The sequence below is a fragment of the Cyanistes caeruleus genome, chromosome 25, assembly GCF_971803275.1.
Source record: "Cyanistes caeruleus chromosome 25, bCyaCae1.hap1.1, whole genome shotgun sequence".
NCBI classification, from domain to species: Eukaryota; Metazoa; Chordata; class Aves; order Passeriformes; family Paridae; genus Cyanistes; species Cyanistes caeruleus.
Window position 1 is genome coordinate 1202870 of NC_141725.1, and position 16806 is coordinate 1219675.

Consider the following 16806-nt stretch of genomic DNA (forward strand, 5'->3'; position numbering starts at 1 on the left):
GGGTTTGAGTCTTCTCAGTGACCAGAACTTAAAGACAGAGGAGTCTGATCCCTTGCAGGGAACAATGCAATCCCTCTTGTTCAAAGGCTGCTGAGTCTCAGCCTAGAAATATCTCTGAGCTGCCACGGTTTTGTGATCCAGCACCACATTCAGGCAGCCCCAGGGCTGTATTTCTTTGGTGGTGCTGGGTGGTTCATAGTCTCCCCACTCTTCCACAGCTCAGTCCCCGTGCTGGGGTGGCAGCAGTCATGTGGGGGTCTGGCACCCACAGAGCTGGGGTGACATCATTTTCTCAAGCTCATATTTTCCTAACTCCTCCTTTGTTGTTTTTTGCCCTGTGCAGGCAGGAAACTAGAATTGCTGCCTGGAGGTGGGTGACATTTTTGTCGAATGTCCAAGACCAGGAGTGAGGGACCTGGACATAGGCCCATCATGGAACTCTGAGCCAAGATGCAGGGCACAGCTGGGACTTGGGACCTCTGGGACTTGGCCCATCGCCCCAGACTTCACCTTTCCTGACCTGGACAGAGGAGGTAAAGCTGCATGGGGCAGAGGACCAAAGTAATTTCTTCTCCAAGCAGTCAGTGGATCAGCAAAAGCAGTGCTATTCCAGACCTGCTTTGGAGACCAACTGAGGGCATGAAATCACCAAGTTCATTACCACAGGATACTGGGGAAGCCGAGTATGCAAATGGATTGGAGAGGGGCGAGGCTTGTCAGTGGAGGTAGATTCATTAGAGCTATTAAGGTACTTCCATCCAGATGCAAACCCTTTCCCAGGAAGTCCCCAGACTGCCTGCTAGCAGCTGGGAGGGACGTCGGGTCATCATCTTGTTTCTCCTGCTCTTCCCGTGAGTAGTGTTACAGAGGAGCCAGATATGGAAAAATACCCGTGAAGTTCAGAGCTGAAAAGGAAAGATAAAGCAAAAATCACTGCTGAAGGTTTCAGCGCTGAAAGGGTCTGGAGCAGTTAGTGAGGGCAAGCTCTAAGCTGGGGAATGCCGGGGTCCTTACGGAACGGGGAGAGAGCGCAGAGCTCGCGGCTCAGCGACCAGCACGGGAAACAGGCGGGGAAGAAAGCTGGCAAGAAAAGGAGACAAACAGCCGCTGCTGGGACAGGGAGAGCTGCCAGGAACCCAGCGGGGCCAGGGCCGGGGAACCCAGCCAGGGCCAGAGGCACACTTCTCCCGGCCGTGGGTGGGACGAGGGCAAGATGTGCGGGGAGCGGCTGTGCGGGGAGGAACACGGTGGTGCAGGGCACCGGACCCTGGCCGCCCCCCGGACCCCGGCCAGCAGCGAGGTTGAGCTCAGGGCAGAGGGTACCCCAGCATCGGGGAGATGCGGGCAGGGGATCCCCCTTTCTGCAGGGTGCCAATTCTCGATGTGGACAGGTTAGGGAGAATCCCGTCCCCAGGGTGACTGGAGTAGACGCATCCCATCCCCAGGGTAATCAGGACAGGGGACCTGGGGGTGACAAGGGTAGGGGACACCCCTCCCCCCCAGGTGACAGGAACGGGGCACATCCCACCCCGGGCGCCCACGGGGACAGCGATATCCCCTCCCCACGCGGAGAGGTGGCTAGCGGGACGGCTGCGGGGCGAGCAGCCGGGGGCGGTGCCCGTCCCATCGGGCCCGGGGCCGCTCCCTGCCCGCCCCCGCCCCGCCCCGGCCTCTCCCGCTCCCGCCCGCCCTCGGCCCGGGGCTGCGGCGGGCAGCCCTGCCCGGCGCCGCGGAGCAGCCCGAGAATCCCGGGGCCGGCGCCGTGTCCCGGCTGCAGCACAGGAGCCGGCAGCACGGTGAGGGACGGCGGGGACCGGGCGAGACGGGACGGGCGGGCCCGGCGGCGGCGGCGGGGCGGGGGTTCGTCCCGGTGGCGGCCCCCGCAGGGCCCCGCGCCGCCGCCGCCCGTGGCCCCCCAAGGGGCCGCGCTGGAGCCCCGCAGACGCGGCGGGACCGCGCCGGGATGGGGATCCGCCGCTCCGGGGGGCTCCGCCCGAGCGGCCCCGGCGGCGGGAACGGGAGGGGAGCGGGGCCGGGCCGGGCTGGAACTCTCCCACTCCGGCTGGCGGCGGCGGGGGTCCCCGGGCTTCCCTGGGCTGGGGACGAACTGTCACCCCGACGTGCGGATGCTTGGAATGTGCTGCTGGCAGCCCGGGGCACTGGGGATCCTCCAGGGGTGCCGGGAACCCATAAGGTTGAGGTATGCTTTCCCCAGGGAGCTGGGGAACTGCAGGGCTGGGGGTTCTGGGGACTCCAGAGGGCCCTGGGGACCTGTTCGGGCTGGGTGTGCTGTGGGCGGTGGGAGGTGGCACCCCAGGCTGCTGCAGGCCCCTCTGGGGTGCTGAAGGGCACAGGGGTGCTGCGGGGTTTGGGGTGTTCCTCCGTGCACTTGGAGAGCGCACCGTGGGGTTGTGCATAGTGCTGTGTGTGTACCCCGGCTGTATCCGGGCTCCCCGGGTGTAAATTTAGTTTCATCTCCGAGCCCCTCCTCACAGCTCGGGCCATCGCTGCTGGTGCCGTGCATTGTAAGCAGCCCTGAGAAAATCAGGTTTTGTTGGTGGAAAGTGCTGGTGGGCAGCTGTGGTGAGGGGTTTGATGTTCTCTAGTGAAGCTGTAGGGAGCCTATAGTGCTATAGGTGTGAGGGGGCTCGTAGAATTGATCCCCACATGGGTAAGCCTGTGTGTGGACTCTACACCTGTTGTGTGTGAGCTCAGGGAGGTCCCTGAGGGGCTGGAGCGGGTGCAGAGCCTCCGTAGCCCACTTGGCCTCCCAACTAGCCAGGCCATCGATGACAACAACTCCAGAAATAACAGTCCAACCTGAAATTAGGCTGTTGAGATGATCAAAGCATTTCCTTTTCTCTACCTGGGTCGGGGATCCCACCTGGCTCCAGCTCCTCCAGGAGCAGATCCAGCATAGCCAGCATGGCTGAAGTGGCCTGGGCAAATAGTCACAGGCTCTTCTGTACACCCCCTGCAGCAGGGGATAGGGACAGGACTGTGTCATGAGCCCTGGATACCTCCTGCTGCACCCAGCTACAGTGCTGGCAGGTAACACTGCAGGTGACAAGCACGTGTGACAGCTGGCTGTGTGTGAGGAGACTGCATCCTGGCAGGTTGCTGGCAGTGGAGGAAGCAGTGTGCTTTCTCAGTGGTTTCCCTTTAACTTTGGAACAGCCTCAGTTCCGAGCTTCAGGGCTTATCGCCTGCGCTGCTATGAGGGAAGCATGCCTGGCTGAGATAAATCAAGTTGCACTGGCCAGGGCTGCTCTGGACTCTGTTCTTCTCACATTCCTCATGACCTCAGTATTTTGGCTCAGGAGGAGAGCCCTGCTGGTGGAGCAGCTCACACTGCACTGCAGCAGGTGGTTGAACTGGGCTGAGGGCTGCTACAGTTTTGCCCCTGGGGAGGGAAAGGCCACAGAGGTCACAAGCTTTAGGAACAGCTCCCCCAGACCTCTCCTCTGCCAGTGCAGGAGCTTGGGAGTCCCAAGGGGAAATCACCTCATGAGGCCAGGGATCCCAAGGTGCTGCCTGCAGCTGGGGCTGGGGCATGAGGACCGGGTGGTACCTGGGCTGTGCCAAGGTGCCCAGCCTCCCTCATCCCTGACATGATTTCTTATTGTATTGTATTGAGCAGAGCAGCTCCAGTTTTAGCCCCAAGTTTCCCATGTTGGCATTGGTACAGCAGCATGAGGGGAAAATACAGGTGTGAGCCCAGGGCAAAGCATAGCCCTGCCTCCACAAGGGTGGTTGGGTGCCTGTGCATCATTCTCCTCCTCTTCCCTCGGTCCCAAGCCTCCCTACGAGTCCTTTGCTTGTACCATCCTACTTTTCTGTTGAAATTCCAGTGCTAGAAACAGCACTTTCATTGCTTCCAGAGAGACCTGGGATCATGTAAGGGCTCCCCCCAGGGTAGTCCATGTGCCCAGCCCTTTCAGCAACCTCCACCAGTGCCCAAGGGAGCAGCTAAAGCTGCTGAAAATCAGCCTTTGGCACCAAAGTGACTGGTACGATTAGCCCCAGCAAGACTTCAGCCCAAGTGGAGGGCAGCTGCCTGAGTGGTGCCATGGTTGTGGAAGCCAGGGCTGGTGCTGAGAGTGGCTGGGCCAAGGGGGTGGGGAATCAACCTGCTGCACACCGAGACTGTCTGCACCCACTTGTCCAATCCAGCCCCACACCTCTTCCCCAGCCCAGGGACAGTTTACACTGCCTGAGGAGTCTGGTTTGCACCTTGTAGGAGGGTTTGAACATCACGGGGTCCCTGGAGCCACTTGGACATGGTTGGGAGCTGGCAGGTCCCATCACCTTTTTGGAGCTGGGTGAATACAGAAACTCCTGCCCTAGTCCAGCCCATCCTGTCAGACCAAAAGAAATGGGGTCTGGAAGCAGTGGGAGGATGTCCCCCACAGTTGGGATGCAGCTGCTGACATTGGCTGAAGGGGCCATAGGAGGTGGCAGGTGACAAGCAGCCTGTCCCCAGCTCAGTGGAGGGGACATCAGTGCAGTGCTGGTGCGAAGAGCAGCTTTGCTGCTGGAGTGGTGTGGGAGGTCTCCAGGCCTCAGCAGAGGAGGCTTTTCCTGTCCTCAGGCAGGACAATACCCAGGCCGAGTGGCGGAAGGGAGCTGCCGGCCACTTCCCTTCTAGGAAACGCACCCACTGGTTCTGGCTCCTGTTGCTCTCTCTTCCTCTTTGATTTACAACATGTGTGGAGCCCAGCGGGAAGTTTGTCCTGGCCCCAGCACTGTTTAATTACCCGCAGCAAGGGCTATGCAGAGCAGGAAGCCAAAGTCTTCCCATGGTGGGAGGGATTAGACAAGGTGGGGGATGTGTGGACCCTCTTGGGCATGAAGCCAGCAGTTTGGGAATGGTGGATGCCAGCATGGAGCTGGGAAGTTACCAGGGAAGGTGGAATGGGTTCCCACTCAAAGGTGGGATGATTCCAAGGGAGGTGGAATTTGGGATGTGCATCGGCTGTAGGTGGGTTGGCAGAGGAGTAGGACAGCCCCAGAATCCCTCCTGGTGACTAGTGGGAAGTGCTTTATCTCTGCCCAGTTGGACTCAGCCCCCAGCCCTGTGCACTGGGCTGGGGGTGGGAGGCTGCCACGGTGCCCAGCCCAAGCCTGGCCTGGCAGTGCCACAGCTGCTCTGCTGGCTCCACAGGGTCAGCGCCGGAGCTGGAGAGTGGCTGCAACATCAGCGTGAGGGGCGGATGTGGGTGTTTCTGTGAAGCCAAGGCCATTCCCTGGGTAGCACTGAGCCTCAGCTTCCCTGAGGGCTGCACCCAAGCCACCATTCCTCTGTGACATTCCTCCTCCCCTGCTTTCTTCTGAAAATAGCCCAGTGCCAAATGCTTTGCCCACCAACAGCTGCTCAGCCTCATGGCCACCTGTGCCCCATGGGCAGAACCATCAGGGCCCTGATGCCATGCACAGCAGCAATGGATGCTCCCAAGGTGCTGTTGTCCCATCCTGCTCCTGCCAGGAGCACTTTACACCTGGGCCCCAGAATCCAGATGCTGCCAGATGTTGCAGCAGGTCCCAGCTCAGTGCTCACAGCTGGTAGCACCCCCAGCCATGAGCTCACTTCTGGACCACAGCCGTATCCTGTTGGCTCTCCTCCAGTGTGTCCATGACTGGAAAAATCAGGCTCCCATTTCATTCCCCTCTGCCTGATCCCCCATTATGGACAGGGAAAAGCAGTCAGGTCTCTCCTGGGGGTCATCGGTCCCTTAGGACACCTCTGAGGCCTTGTGGAACACCCTGGGTGATGAGAATGGGCATCATACCGAGCACTGTCAGATGCTGGCAGCTCCCTGCAGTCACGTGGCTCTGCCAAAGCATCAGTTCCCTTTATCCAAAGCAAACTTCAAACTGAGTATTGTACCTATACAGGTTTCAGCTTCTTTTTTTTCCTGGCCTGCTCCCACTGTATGGCCAAGCTCCAGCTTATGACCCTTGGGAGCTGGCAGCACAGCCATCCCAGCTGAGCTGTAGAGCATTCCTTAAGTGTACAAACAATCCCAGCCCCACAGACCGCACCATGCTGGCCCAGCCACCAGCTCCAGTGTCAGCCCTGGGCTGGGGGAAGCCAGGAGACCTGGCAGATGGTGGGGCCAGCCACAGGGCTCTCCCCGGGTGGGGGTCTGAGCAGTGTGGCTGCCTGGGGCTCAGCAGCCCTGGGGTCATAGGGTTTGGCTGAACGTGGTCTTGTTGTTTCAGGTTGATGGTCCTCTGGTCAACAGCATTCTGGGAAGAAGATGGCTCAGCCAGCACCCCTGAACCAGAACCTCCCAGGTAAAGAGACCAGGGGTGTCACCAGGTGGTGACAGCGGAAGGGGTGCAAGGGTGGTGGCAGGACTGAATTGTCCCATCCCTTCCCAATGGAGTTCCTCACTCCGGCACCAGCCCTGACATGGACTGGGTGCCCTGTGATACCCTATGGCACTGAGGGTGCTGGAGACAAACACATCGTACATTGTGGAGGAGAGGGGGCTGCAGGCTGTAAGTTCCAGTATAGCCCAGTTGGAAAAGCCTGTCTCCACCAGGTCCCTGCCTAACCATCCTTGCTCCTCCTACAGATCTTGGGGGCCCGTTCTTGTACCGGGACCAGGACGATGGAGAGAAGAGCTCGTATTCTGTGGAAACCCCTTATGGCTTCCTGCTGGATCTTGATTTCCTGAAATATGTTGATGATATTGAAAGTGGCCAAACACTCAAGAAAGTGCCACTGCCTCGCAGGGTGAAAGGGTCCCGTCCACCACCCAGCACCCTGCGCAGCCCCAGCAGCCACACCAGCGCCTGGACCTCCACCGAGTCCCTCACCTCCATGGCCAGCGAGGAGGGCAGGACTGCACTGCTGCTGTCCCAGCACAGCCGAGCACCCCTGGAGCCTGCGAGCAAGCCAACCTCCCACACCATCTCACTGCCACCAGTACGGCTGCTCCCACCTCCCACCCACAAGTGCCTTGTGCCAAACCCACGCGTGGAGAAAACCTTGCTGGAGACAAGCAGGAGGCTGGAGCAGGAGCAGGGCCGTTTGCAGGATATTGGTGCTCCCTCCCACAGTGGCCAGCCACCCCACTGGGTACCAGTGGGCACCGAGGGCCAGGGGGGCTGGGGTCGGGTGAGCCCTGGCAGCTCGGGACACAGCACTCCGGCTGCGGGGCTCAGCACGGCCCCGCTGCAGCACGTGCGAGAGCAGATGGCTGCAGCCCTGCGGCAGCTCCGGGACCTAGAGGAGCAGGTGAAAACCATCCCACTCCTGGAGATGCAGATCTGCGAGTTGAAGAGGGAGAAGGCAGAGTTGCTGGAGAAGCTGTCGGCAGAGCCTGGTGAGGCATTGTGTCACCCCTCTGGCTCTGAGGCAGGGGCAGGGGGTGAGGAAGCACCCCGCACAGGGCCAGAGAGTGAAGCAGAGCCGGTGAGGGGGCGAACAAGCAAAATTGCAGAGCTGAGGAAGCTGACAGAGAAGCTGGCTGTGCCAGAGCGGAACATCAGGGCTTGGCCAGGCAAGAGCCCCAGGGTGGCTGAGAGGCCTTGCTGCTCTGTGGCAGTGGGTGAGGATCGGGCCATGACAGATGCCGTCTTCTACTACCGGTCACAGCAGGAGAGCAGGGACACGGCAGACAGCGGCACAGGGGGACGCAAGGATGTGGCTGTCTGGGTGCTGGAGTCCTCGCTGGGGTTGGCCACTGAGACGGAGCGGGAGCTGGAGCTTCTGCAGCAGACGGTGGGGCACCAGAAGGAGGTGATCACCCTGATGGAGGGGCACCTGCAGGAGGCCACACGGGAGCTGGAAGAGCTGCGGCTGGAGGTGTGTGCCCGCCGGCCTCGTGGGCAGGTGGACAAGGAGGTGATGGCCAAGCCACAGATGGCTGAGGCACTGGTGGAGGCTGTGGTAGTGACACAGAGCCAGGCAGCTGGTGACCCCCCAGAGACGGCAGAAGCAGGTGTGGAGTGCTGCCCCCCGACCTCCTGCGTCGCCGTGGGCTGCCACCCTGATGGGCGGGACGTGGCAGTTGGACCCGACTCAGCTGCCAGCTGTGACGACAAGGGCAGCCAGACAGATGTGGATGTGGCAGGAGAAGAGAAGGAAGGAGAAGAGAAGGATCCTGGTGTGGGCAAGGTGATGGAGCCTGGCCTGGGTGATGGCCTGAGTAGCTCATCAGCACTGGGCACAGGAGCAGCGGGGAGGATGTGCCCAGACAGCCAAGCCCCTGGGCCGGCTGTGCTGGAGACAATACACAGCAACCAGGACGCATTCCCAGGACAGGAAAGTGGAGCTGCCCAAATCCCTGCAGCAGGTGAGTGTCACCAGGGATGTCATTCGGGTCTGGCTTGGAATGTTCCTGCAGGAAGGGAGAGGATGGCCTTGTTGGGGACAATGCCTGCAGGGCCAATGCTACCTATGCTCCAGCAGTTGCCCATGTCTCTTCCATGCCTGCCCAGAGGTCTGGTGGGTTTGGGGTGCTTGGCTAGCCCAAAGGAGAGACTGTTTACAAGAGCATGTAGTGACAGGACAAGGCGGAGTGGTTTCAAAACAGGAGGTTCATATTAGATGTTGGGAAAAATTCTTAAACATGAAGTGGTGATGCCCTTGCACAGGTTACCTAGGGAAGTTGTGGATGCCCCATCCCTGGAAGTGTTTAAGGCCAGGTTGGATGGAGCTCTGAGAAAGCTGGTCTAGTGGAAGGTGTCCCTGACCATGGCAGTGGAGTTGAAATGAGATGATTTTTAAGGTCTTTTCTAACCCAGACCATTCCATGATTCTAAAATTCCATGATTCTTGTTCACTGGCCCTTGACATCCATCTCTTTCCCTGTAGGAGCCCTGAAGTCCATCATGAAAAAGCGGGATGGTCCTCCCCAGAGCAAGGCAGAGGGCAGCAAGAAGAGCCTGCAGTTTGTGGGCGTGCTGAATGGGGAGTACGTGCTGAGGGGCTCCTGCCACCCCTGTGAGCCAATCCTGGTCCCCTGCATCCCTGTCCTGGGCTGGGGCCAGTGGCAGGGCCTGAAGGGGGCCAAACTGGTGCTGTGCTACCACTGAGCATCTTCCCTCTGTGCAGGTATGAGAGCACATCCAGTGAGGAGGAAGAAGGCAACAGCTCCTCTGAGAAGGCTTCAGCCGACAGCTCCAACAGTTCAGAGCAGGGAGAGACCGAAACCTCAGAGGAGGAGGCTGGGGAAGACACGTGTGAGCCCAGACTGGAGTGCAAGGAGAGTGATGTGACCCTGCTGGAGCCCCCCGAAGTGAAGGAAAAGTAAGTGCTGGTGGAGAAGGCTCCCTGCTCCCTGGCCCTGCACAGTTGGGAGCCAAGGCACAGGCCTTGCCAGCTTGGGGCATCTGCCCCAGCCCCAGTTTCAATGCTGCCAGTGGGAACCCATTCAGCTCCTGCAGAGACCATTCATCAGGAAGCAATCCTTCCAGTTTCTTGGATCTGCTAAGGAAAGGATGAGAGGCCCCAGATGCCTCTTTGCTGCAGAAGATAGTTTAGAGTGGGACAGAAAAACTGAACAGCTTTCAATAGCATTTTTCAACAAAAGGAAAAAATGTGGCCTAAGAATGGGTGAATCGTGCCCAAGCACATCCATAGTAAGGCTCCATTCTGTTGCAGCTTGCAGAGGCTGAAACAGCCAGGGTGCAGCCAGTGGGCTGGAGCTTGCACCCTGGGGACCTTGCAGAGAATTGTAGGCACTGGGGAGCTCACAGGTTTGGTGGGTTGATGCAGCCCCACACCACGGACATCGTCATGCTCTCCACAGGTTTGAGCTGAGCCCCAGGATGAGGGAGGCCTGCCTCATTGTCAAGACCCACCTGGGCCACCCTGGTGCTGCCAAGAGTAAAGAGGTGGTGAGTGGAGCGCTGCGGTGGGATGGCTTGCCCAGCCCCTGCTGACATCCCTCTGAGTTGGCCCTACTCAGAGAGGTGCCAGCAAAGCCTGGCTCAACATCTTCCCCCAAAATACAGCCCTTTGCTCCACAGTTTGTCCCAGAAACCCCAAAACCCATGTGGACTCAGCTCAGGCCATGCCCAGCATGGGTTTGGGCAGTTCAGGGTCCTGCCTTCACCCACCCCCTCAGGAGCAGGGATTCTGCTCCTTGCCACCTGGACTGTCAGCAGGGGGTGGGTGCCAGGGTGCGAGGCCATGCAGAGGCTTAAAGGGAGCTCAGCCCCTCTCTGTCCACAGCTCACCAGCAGCAGCCTGATCCTTCAGGAGTGGTTCCGTCTGTCCAGCCAAAAGTCGTCCATCCCTGACACAGTTGCCAACCACCTCCTGGCCTTTGCTGAGGTCTCACCAGCTCTCCTGGCCCATGTGGTGAATCTGGCAGATGGGAATGGCAACACAGCCCTGCACTACAGTGTCTCCCACTCCAACTTCCACATCGTGTGGCTGCTGCTGGATACAGGTCAGTTCCCCCCAGCCCCAGAAACATCCCCTGGCCACCATCCCACTGTACTCCAGGACATGTCCTGGCCATGTCAGCACAGGGGGAAGGCAATGGCAGCAGAGGGGCAAGGAGAGCTGCCCTGGATTATGTCTGTTCATAGGTGTGGGGGTCAAAGTAGCCACAGCCCAAATTTCCTGGGGGAGATCCATTAGCAGTTCTGTGCCTATGGGATGGCTCACAGCACCCTGGTCAGGACTGTGAGGGAGAGCCAAGCACATGGTTTGGTCCATGTCTCCCACCAGCTGTGCAGCATCCTGAGCCCCCTCTGCCCACCCCCACAGGGATCTGTAATGTGGACCACCAGAACAAAGCTGGATACACTGCCCTCATGCTGGCAGCACTGGCAGCTGTTGAGCAGGAGGAGGACATGAATGTGGTCAGGAGGCTCTTCAGCATGGGCAACGTCAACGCCAAGGCCAGCCAGGTTGGTGTGGTTTGAGGGCCACCACATTTTGACCCTCCCACCCTCACCTCCCAGATGCCAGAGCCATGCTCAGCTCTTCCAAGGGCAGGACAATGGCTCCAAAACCTGGAGGCATGAGGAGTGCATCACCTTAGGAGCTCCTCCTGCGTGGCAGCAGGGCTGTCTCAGCAGTGGTCCTGTGGTGCAGGACAAGTGGGTAGCACAGCAGGGGCAGGGGTGGCCTGGCACTGTCCCTTCCTTGCAGGCTGGCCAGACAGCACTGATGTTGGCTGTCAGCCATGGCCGGCAGGAGATGGTGGAAGCCCTACTCGCCTGCGGTGCTGACGTGAACCTGCAGGACGAGGAGGGCTCGACCGCGCTGATGTGCGCCTGTGAGCACGGCCGCGTGGAGACCGTGAAGCTGCTGCTGGCTCAGCCCACCTGCAACATCTCCATCGTGGACAGTGTAAGGTTCTGTCACTGGGCTGGGGCAGCCAACGCTATGTCCTGTCCCCAAACCTCTTTCTGCATGCTCTCCTTTACTTTCTAGGATGGCAACAATGCTGTTGCCATTGCACTGGAGGCTGGTCACAGTGACATCGCTGCACTCCTCTACGCCCATCTCAATGGCACAAAGGCGCAGGCACCCGTGAGTACCACACCGCTCCCTGTGAGAGGAGAAAGGGCTGTGACACAGATGAGTGTCTCCAGGAAGAAGCTGCAGGAGCAAAAGCAGAGCATTTCAGGTGCCACATGCTCAGAACAGCCCTGCTGGCCCTGACCAGGAGTCACTGGAGGGGTCTCTGGTGACTACTGTATTGCAGCAGGAGACTTCACCGACAGCCATAAAGAGCCCTGGCAGTACAAAGAAACCAAATTAGAGTGCCCTTGGGATCCAGCCAGGAGCAGCCATTGGCACTGGCCTGTGATTCACATCCCCTCACCTGCCACTCTTCTGTGCCGAACCACTCTGCAGCTTTAGTCCCAACACAAGCACCATCCCTGGGCCTCCCATGCCCTTCTCCTCCACTGGATGCAGCCCACACGTGGCCACCTCACCGCCAAGTGACTGGAGCCGTTACCTAAGGGCAGGAGACACAGGGAGCAGAAGCCACCCTACCCCTTCTGCTCCCTGCCATGACCACCAGAGCTGCACCATCTCTGAGCCCTCAGCAAGGAGGAACAGCAGAGAACCAACTCAGCAGAAACGGCACCTGGTTTGTGTTCTCTGGCAGTTCCAAGGCGGCAGCAGTGCCAGTGATGGAGCCAGGAGAGCAAGTGGTGAGTCCTGGCCTCAGCAGGGACATGGTGCTCAGCAGGCACACATCCTGTGCAGCAACGGGAGAGGGAATGCTGCCTTGGACAGGGGCTGTTTCCAGACTCAAATACTTGCCCTTCTTTTCTAGCATTTCCTTTCTTGGCTGAAATCTGTTTTGTTTTGGTTTTTTTTCTCTTTTCTAGCACATACACTCAAAGCAAAAAAAATTATATTGCTTGGCCAAATGATGAAGTTCAGCATGAACTTGGGATTTGATTTGCTCTGCTCAATGGGAGCAAAACCTCTGAGCAGTTGGGGTCGCAGCCAAGTGGCAAAAAGAGCTTAGGGCCAAGGATGCATCTGGGGACTAAGCCTGCCTACCTGATAATTCACAAGGGGAGCAGGTCCTTCTCCCAAGGGAGAGAGACCAATTACATCCTAAACATTTCCCCAATTAGCCAGTCCCACAGATTGTGCAGACATCTGTGAGCCCACAGCTGAGTCCCTCTCTGACCACTTTCCATCCCAAAAGGGAGGAAAGTAGCTGAGGACAGCACCAGGAAAAACACATGGGCCAGAAGAGCTCAGAGCACACAGGTTGCGTCTGCAAAGGGGAACACGTATGTCAGAGAACATGTCTGTGCAAGTGTGTGAGCACTGTCTGGGGTGGGAACAGGGTAAGGACAAGGACCAGGAGGAAAAAGGTTTTTGCGTGGGATGGCAGCTCTGCTCTGAGCCTTCACAAAGGTAACGTGTTATGCCCCTCATTCCTTCCCCTTGGCCCAGCCTCACCACTTCTGCCCCTGCCTGACCTGCTCTGAGCTGAGGAACCCCACAATCCTCCCCAGAAACTTGCTTTCAGCTTTGCACTGGAGTTAATATACAGCGCTCACTGCCATTCCCTAATACACTACTCTGTTTACTGGTATTTTAATACTGATGTTTATTTTTAAGATATAAAGTTATTTTTAAATATTAACAGTGATATCTGCAGTCTTCTGCCTTGTCTGGTTCACAACAAACCCTGCAAGAAGAGCTGGGGCAGAGGCACAGCCTAGCACAGCCCCCAACCTAAGCAGGTGACCCCACATTCCAAGTCATTCACTGCAAGTTTATGCACTGGCTATATCCCTCAGTCTGGCTTTCTTCCTGCTGAAGTGTGCCAGGCAGCTGCAGCGGTGTCTTTTCCCCTTTCATTCTACAGGACCAAGAGGAACATAGGACCAGCTGCAGCCCTGCACTGCCCCTGGTTCTCTGTGGTGCTGATGTTACAGTGCATCATTAAACAGCAATCATCAGACCAAGTGTGAGGATGCAAACTGCCTCCCTCCTCGTATGGATGGGGAACAGGCTGACCCCACAGGGATATTCCAGAAGGGATACAGCTCTCTAAGCCACTCTGTCCCAGTCACCCAGCACATAGGGCTTGCAGGGGCCAGAACAAACACTCTTGGGTCACTGATGAAGTGAGGGAATGAACAGCAGCCACAGAACTGAACTCTGAGAGGACTTCTGACACACATGACCAGTTCTGAGCTCTGCTGCATTACATAAGCCAGGGAACACAGCCTTGTACTAATTCTCTGAAACCCCCAAAAAATCACAAATTACATCAAGCAACAGCAGAAACACAAGGGCTTTCTCCATGGCACAAACTCCTCACCTCATGTTGCCCATGAGCTGCCCATGAGTTGAGGGCACAACTAAAACTTGCAGAAAGGACAAATCCCGCACTCTGACATCAGCCCTGACAATCATCAGTGCCTGCTCCAGTTCAACATTTTTCACATCTCTCAGCAGTGCTTTGCTCAGCTCAAATCCCCAGAAACACCTGCTACTGAACTGCTGAGTCAAGCTCAGGACACTGAAGACAACCACTCCCCATCAGAGACCACACATGAGAGGCTGCAGATCTGACTCTGCCCAACCCTACACCACAAACCTGGACTACTCTATAAGCAGATAAAAGATGCCAGTCCTTAAAAACCTGCCCTTGAAACAGCAGTTTTAAGGCTCTTTCTAGACTTTTCAGCCCTATTTTGACTTATGTAATATCCTGAAACAACACATCTTGCTAACTGGTTCTGTGGTGGAAGGGAAAGCCCAAGTGAGATGAAGGAGTCAGTAAATCAGAGTGACAAGCACTTGCTCTCTATGGGTGACTGCCAGGAACGACAGTAAGTCAGTGTTTTATGGCAGCATTCACTGAGCAGTTTGCTGAGAACAGAGGGACAGAAACAGCAGGCTGTTGCTTTGCAAGCTAGTACCATGCTTGACTTTAAACTTAAGATTTAATTCCACTGAGGTTCAGTAAGTTTCCAGTGCCAGTTCATCATACAGAAAATTGCTTACCAGAAAAATTAGGATTAAGGCTACTGCAATCAAAACAGAACTACTTTTGTTGTGACAGGTCAGTAAAGATGCAATAACACAGTAACATTACAAGGCACTATATGTAACCCCAGTAACAAGCAGAGCATGTTGCTATTGAACCCGAGGAAAGCGGCAGGTGCCCCCGTGTTTGACAAAACGGAGGTGTCAGGCGGCGCTTGATGAGTGAAAACCGGACAAGGGGCTACTGTAAAAACCCTTTATTGCCGTGACACGTTCGCCACGCTCCTTCCCACCCGCGCCCCAGGGTCGAACGAGCCGCGCCAGGCTCCATCCCCCGATGGACGATACGGCAGCAGGGGCGGCCCCGGGTCCCGCTCAGCGCAGCCGCCGGGCCTCGCGCTCCGACTCCAGCAGGGTGAGAACGTCGCCCTCGCGCACCGGCCCCTTCACGTTACGGATGATGGAGCGGCTCGTGTCGTCCATGAACTCCACACGCACCTGCGGGGCGGGACCGCGTCAGCCTGGCCGGGCCCGGACCGCGACACAGCGCCCGCTCTGCCCGGCCCGCTCACCTGAGTGCACTGCCCCTGAGAGCCGGTCCGGCCCAGCACCTTGGTGACCTGCGGGGACACAGTAGAGGGTCAGCGCGATGCCGCGGCCCGGCGCAGCCCAGCCCGGCCCAGCCCGGCCCCGCGTACCCACCCTGGCCAGCTTGATGGGCTGCACGCGACTCGTGTCCATGGCGGCTCCGGGGTGCGGAAAGAGGCGGCGCCTTCCCGCGTAGCCTTATATCGCTCCAAATCTCGCGAGACCCAGCGTTCCGCGCGCGCTCCCGGACCGGCGCCCTCTGCACCCCTGCCCTTCGTCGCGGCCAAGATGGCGACGGCAACCAGTCTGATCCAGCGGCTCCGCAACTTCCTGGCGGGGGTAAGTACAACCCTGGGCTCGGGGCTCTTCTGCCTGCGGGACGCTGCGCTGCGCCCCCGGCTCCGCGGAGCCCCCAGCGCAGGGTGGCAGCCCCGCCTGAGCTGCTCTGGCCTTGCCTTGCAGCGGGATCTCCAGGCGAAGCTGCAGCTGCGCTACGAGGAGATCGCTAAGAGGTGCCGGGGCCGGGCCGGCCGGGCTGAGCACTGAGTCGCCCCCACCCCGGCCCCGCCGCTGACACTTGCGTCGTTCTCTGCCTAGGACCCAGCCGCCGCCGCGGCTCCCGGTGGGCCCCAGCCACAAATTCGCCGATAACTATTACTGCAACCGGGACGGGCGCCGAGAGTCGCTGCCGCCCCTGGTGGTGGCGGCGGCGCAGAGAACACTGCCGGCGGGGGCACAAGCCGGCGGGTAGGTCTGATGCAGGCGGTGCTGCGCCGCTGCCGCCGCCGAGTGCGGTCAGCCGTGGTCCCGATTTGTAGCAGGAACACAGAACGCGCCCAAGCGGCAGTGGGGAGTTACCCAGATTGGCAGAAGAATATGGAATTGATTATTTGGATGTATATTTCCTTGCAAATAAGTGAGGTGGGATGAAGTTCACTTACTCTGCTTTGGTGAGATCTCACTTGGTGCATCTGTGTCCAGCTCTGGGGCCTCCAAGAAAGGACCTGTTGCAATGAGTCCAAAGGAAACCACAGAGATGCTCCGAGGGCTGGAGCCAGGCCGGAAGAGCTGGAGGTGTTCATCTGGAAAAGAGAAGGCACCAGGGAGAGCTCAGAGCCCCCTCCAGGGCCTAAAGGGGCTCCAGGAGAGCTGGAGAGGGACTGGGGACAAGGCCTGGAGGGACAGGACACAGGGAATGGCTTCCAGTGCCGGAGGGCAGGGCTGGATGGGGTATTGGGAAGAAGTTCTTGGCTGGGAGGGTGGTGGGGCCCTGGTACAGATTGCCCAGAGCAGCTGTGGTTGCTCCATCCCTGGAAGTGTTCAAGGTTGGAAAGGGCTTGGAGCCACTTGGGATGCTCTGCCCATGTTAGGCGCTAGAACAAGGTGGGCTTTAAAATTCCACCAAACCCAAAACATTCTGGGACTCTGATTAAAAAACACTTGCAGCCTAGACTTTTGATTAAATTCAAGTGTGGTTTCCAGAGTGTTGCTAAAGCCTCTTCTTGCTCCTCCTTTCTCTACCCCAGTTCAGGTGCTGCAGTGACAACAACAGCAAAGAAACCAGTGACACCAGGACCACCGCTTAGGAAGTGGGAAATTTCCAAGGATGAGCCCTACTTGTGAGCAGGGAGTGAGCTGAGGCTGTATGATGGGCACAGGTGGTTCCAGAGCAGCTCTGATGGGGAGGCTGTGCTGGATGTGGCTCCAGGCTGCTGGAGGGAGCTGATGTCTGATTAATAAATGTATATAAAGCAGTGATTACTCCCCCCATT

General features: G+C 58.2%; 3 protein-coding genes across 7 annotated transcripts; 2 read left to right on the plus strand and 1 right to left on the minus strand.

Annotated features, from left to right (window-relative positions):
- The first annotated feature begins 736 nt into the window (after positions 1-736).
- On the plus strand, positions 737-13091 carry KANK3 (KN motif and ankyrin repeat domains 3). 5 transcript variants are annotated; one of them, XM_086862866.1, is made up of 11 exons: positions 1658-1796; positions 6223-6297; positions 6582-8306; positions 8828-8927; positions 9068-9262; positions 9765-9852; positions 10190-10409; positions 10733-10875; positions 11120-11320; positions 11405-11503; positions 11679-11874. In XM_086862866.1, exons 2-11 carry the CDS (start codon positions 6261-6263, stop codon positions 11733-11735), a joined length of 2865 nt encoding a protein of 954 aa, XP_086718992.1. In that variant the 5' UTR covers positions 1658-1796; positions 6223-6260; the 3' UTR covers positions 11736-11874. The 5 variants fall into 5 exon arrangements, with proteins under 5 accessions (XP_086718990.1, XP_086718989.1, XP_086718992.1 ...); XM_086862864.1 differs by lacking the exon at positions 1658-1796 and adding an exon at positions 737-851 and having other exon boundaries at positions 11405-13091; XM_086862863.1 differs by having other exon boundaries at positions 1647-1796; positions 11405-13091.
- A 1597-nt stretch (positions 13092-14688) lies between these two features.
- On the minus strand, positions 14689-15275 carry RPS28 (ribosomal protein S28). The gene is made up of 3 exons (XM_086862876.1): positions 15149-15275; positions 15019-15066; positions 14689-14944 (listed from the first exon to the last, which is right to left on the minus strand). Exons 1-3 carry the CDS (start codon positions 15185-15187, stop codon positions 14822-14824), a joined length of 210 nt encoding a protein of 69 aa, XP_086719002.1. The 5' UTR covers positions 15188-15275; the 3' UTR covers positions 14689-14821.
- NDUFA7 (NADH:ubiquinone oxidoreductase subunit A7) lies at positions 15270-16804 on the plus strand. The gene is made up of 4 exons (XM_086862875.1): positions 15270-15373; positions 15497-15546; positions 15632-15781; positions 16561-16804. Exons 1-4 carry the CDS (start codon positions 15323-15325, stop codon positions 16655-16657), a joined length of 348 nt encoding a protein of 115 aa, XP_086719001.1. The 5' UTR covers positions 15270-15322; the 3' UTR covers positions 16658-16804.
- Positions 16805-16806: the final 2 nt, after the last annotated feature.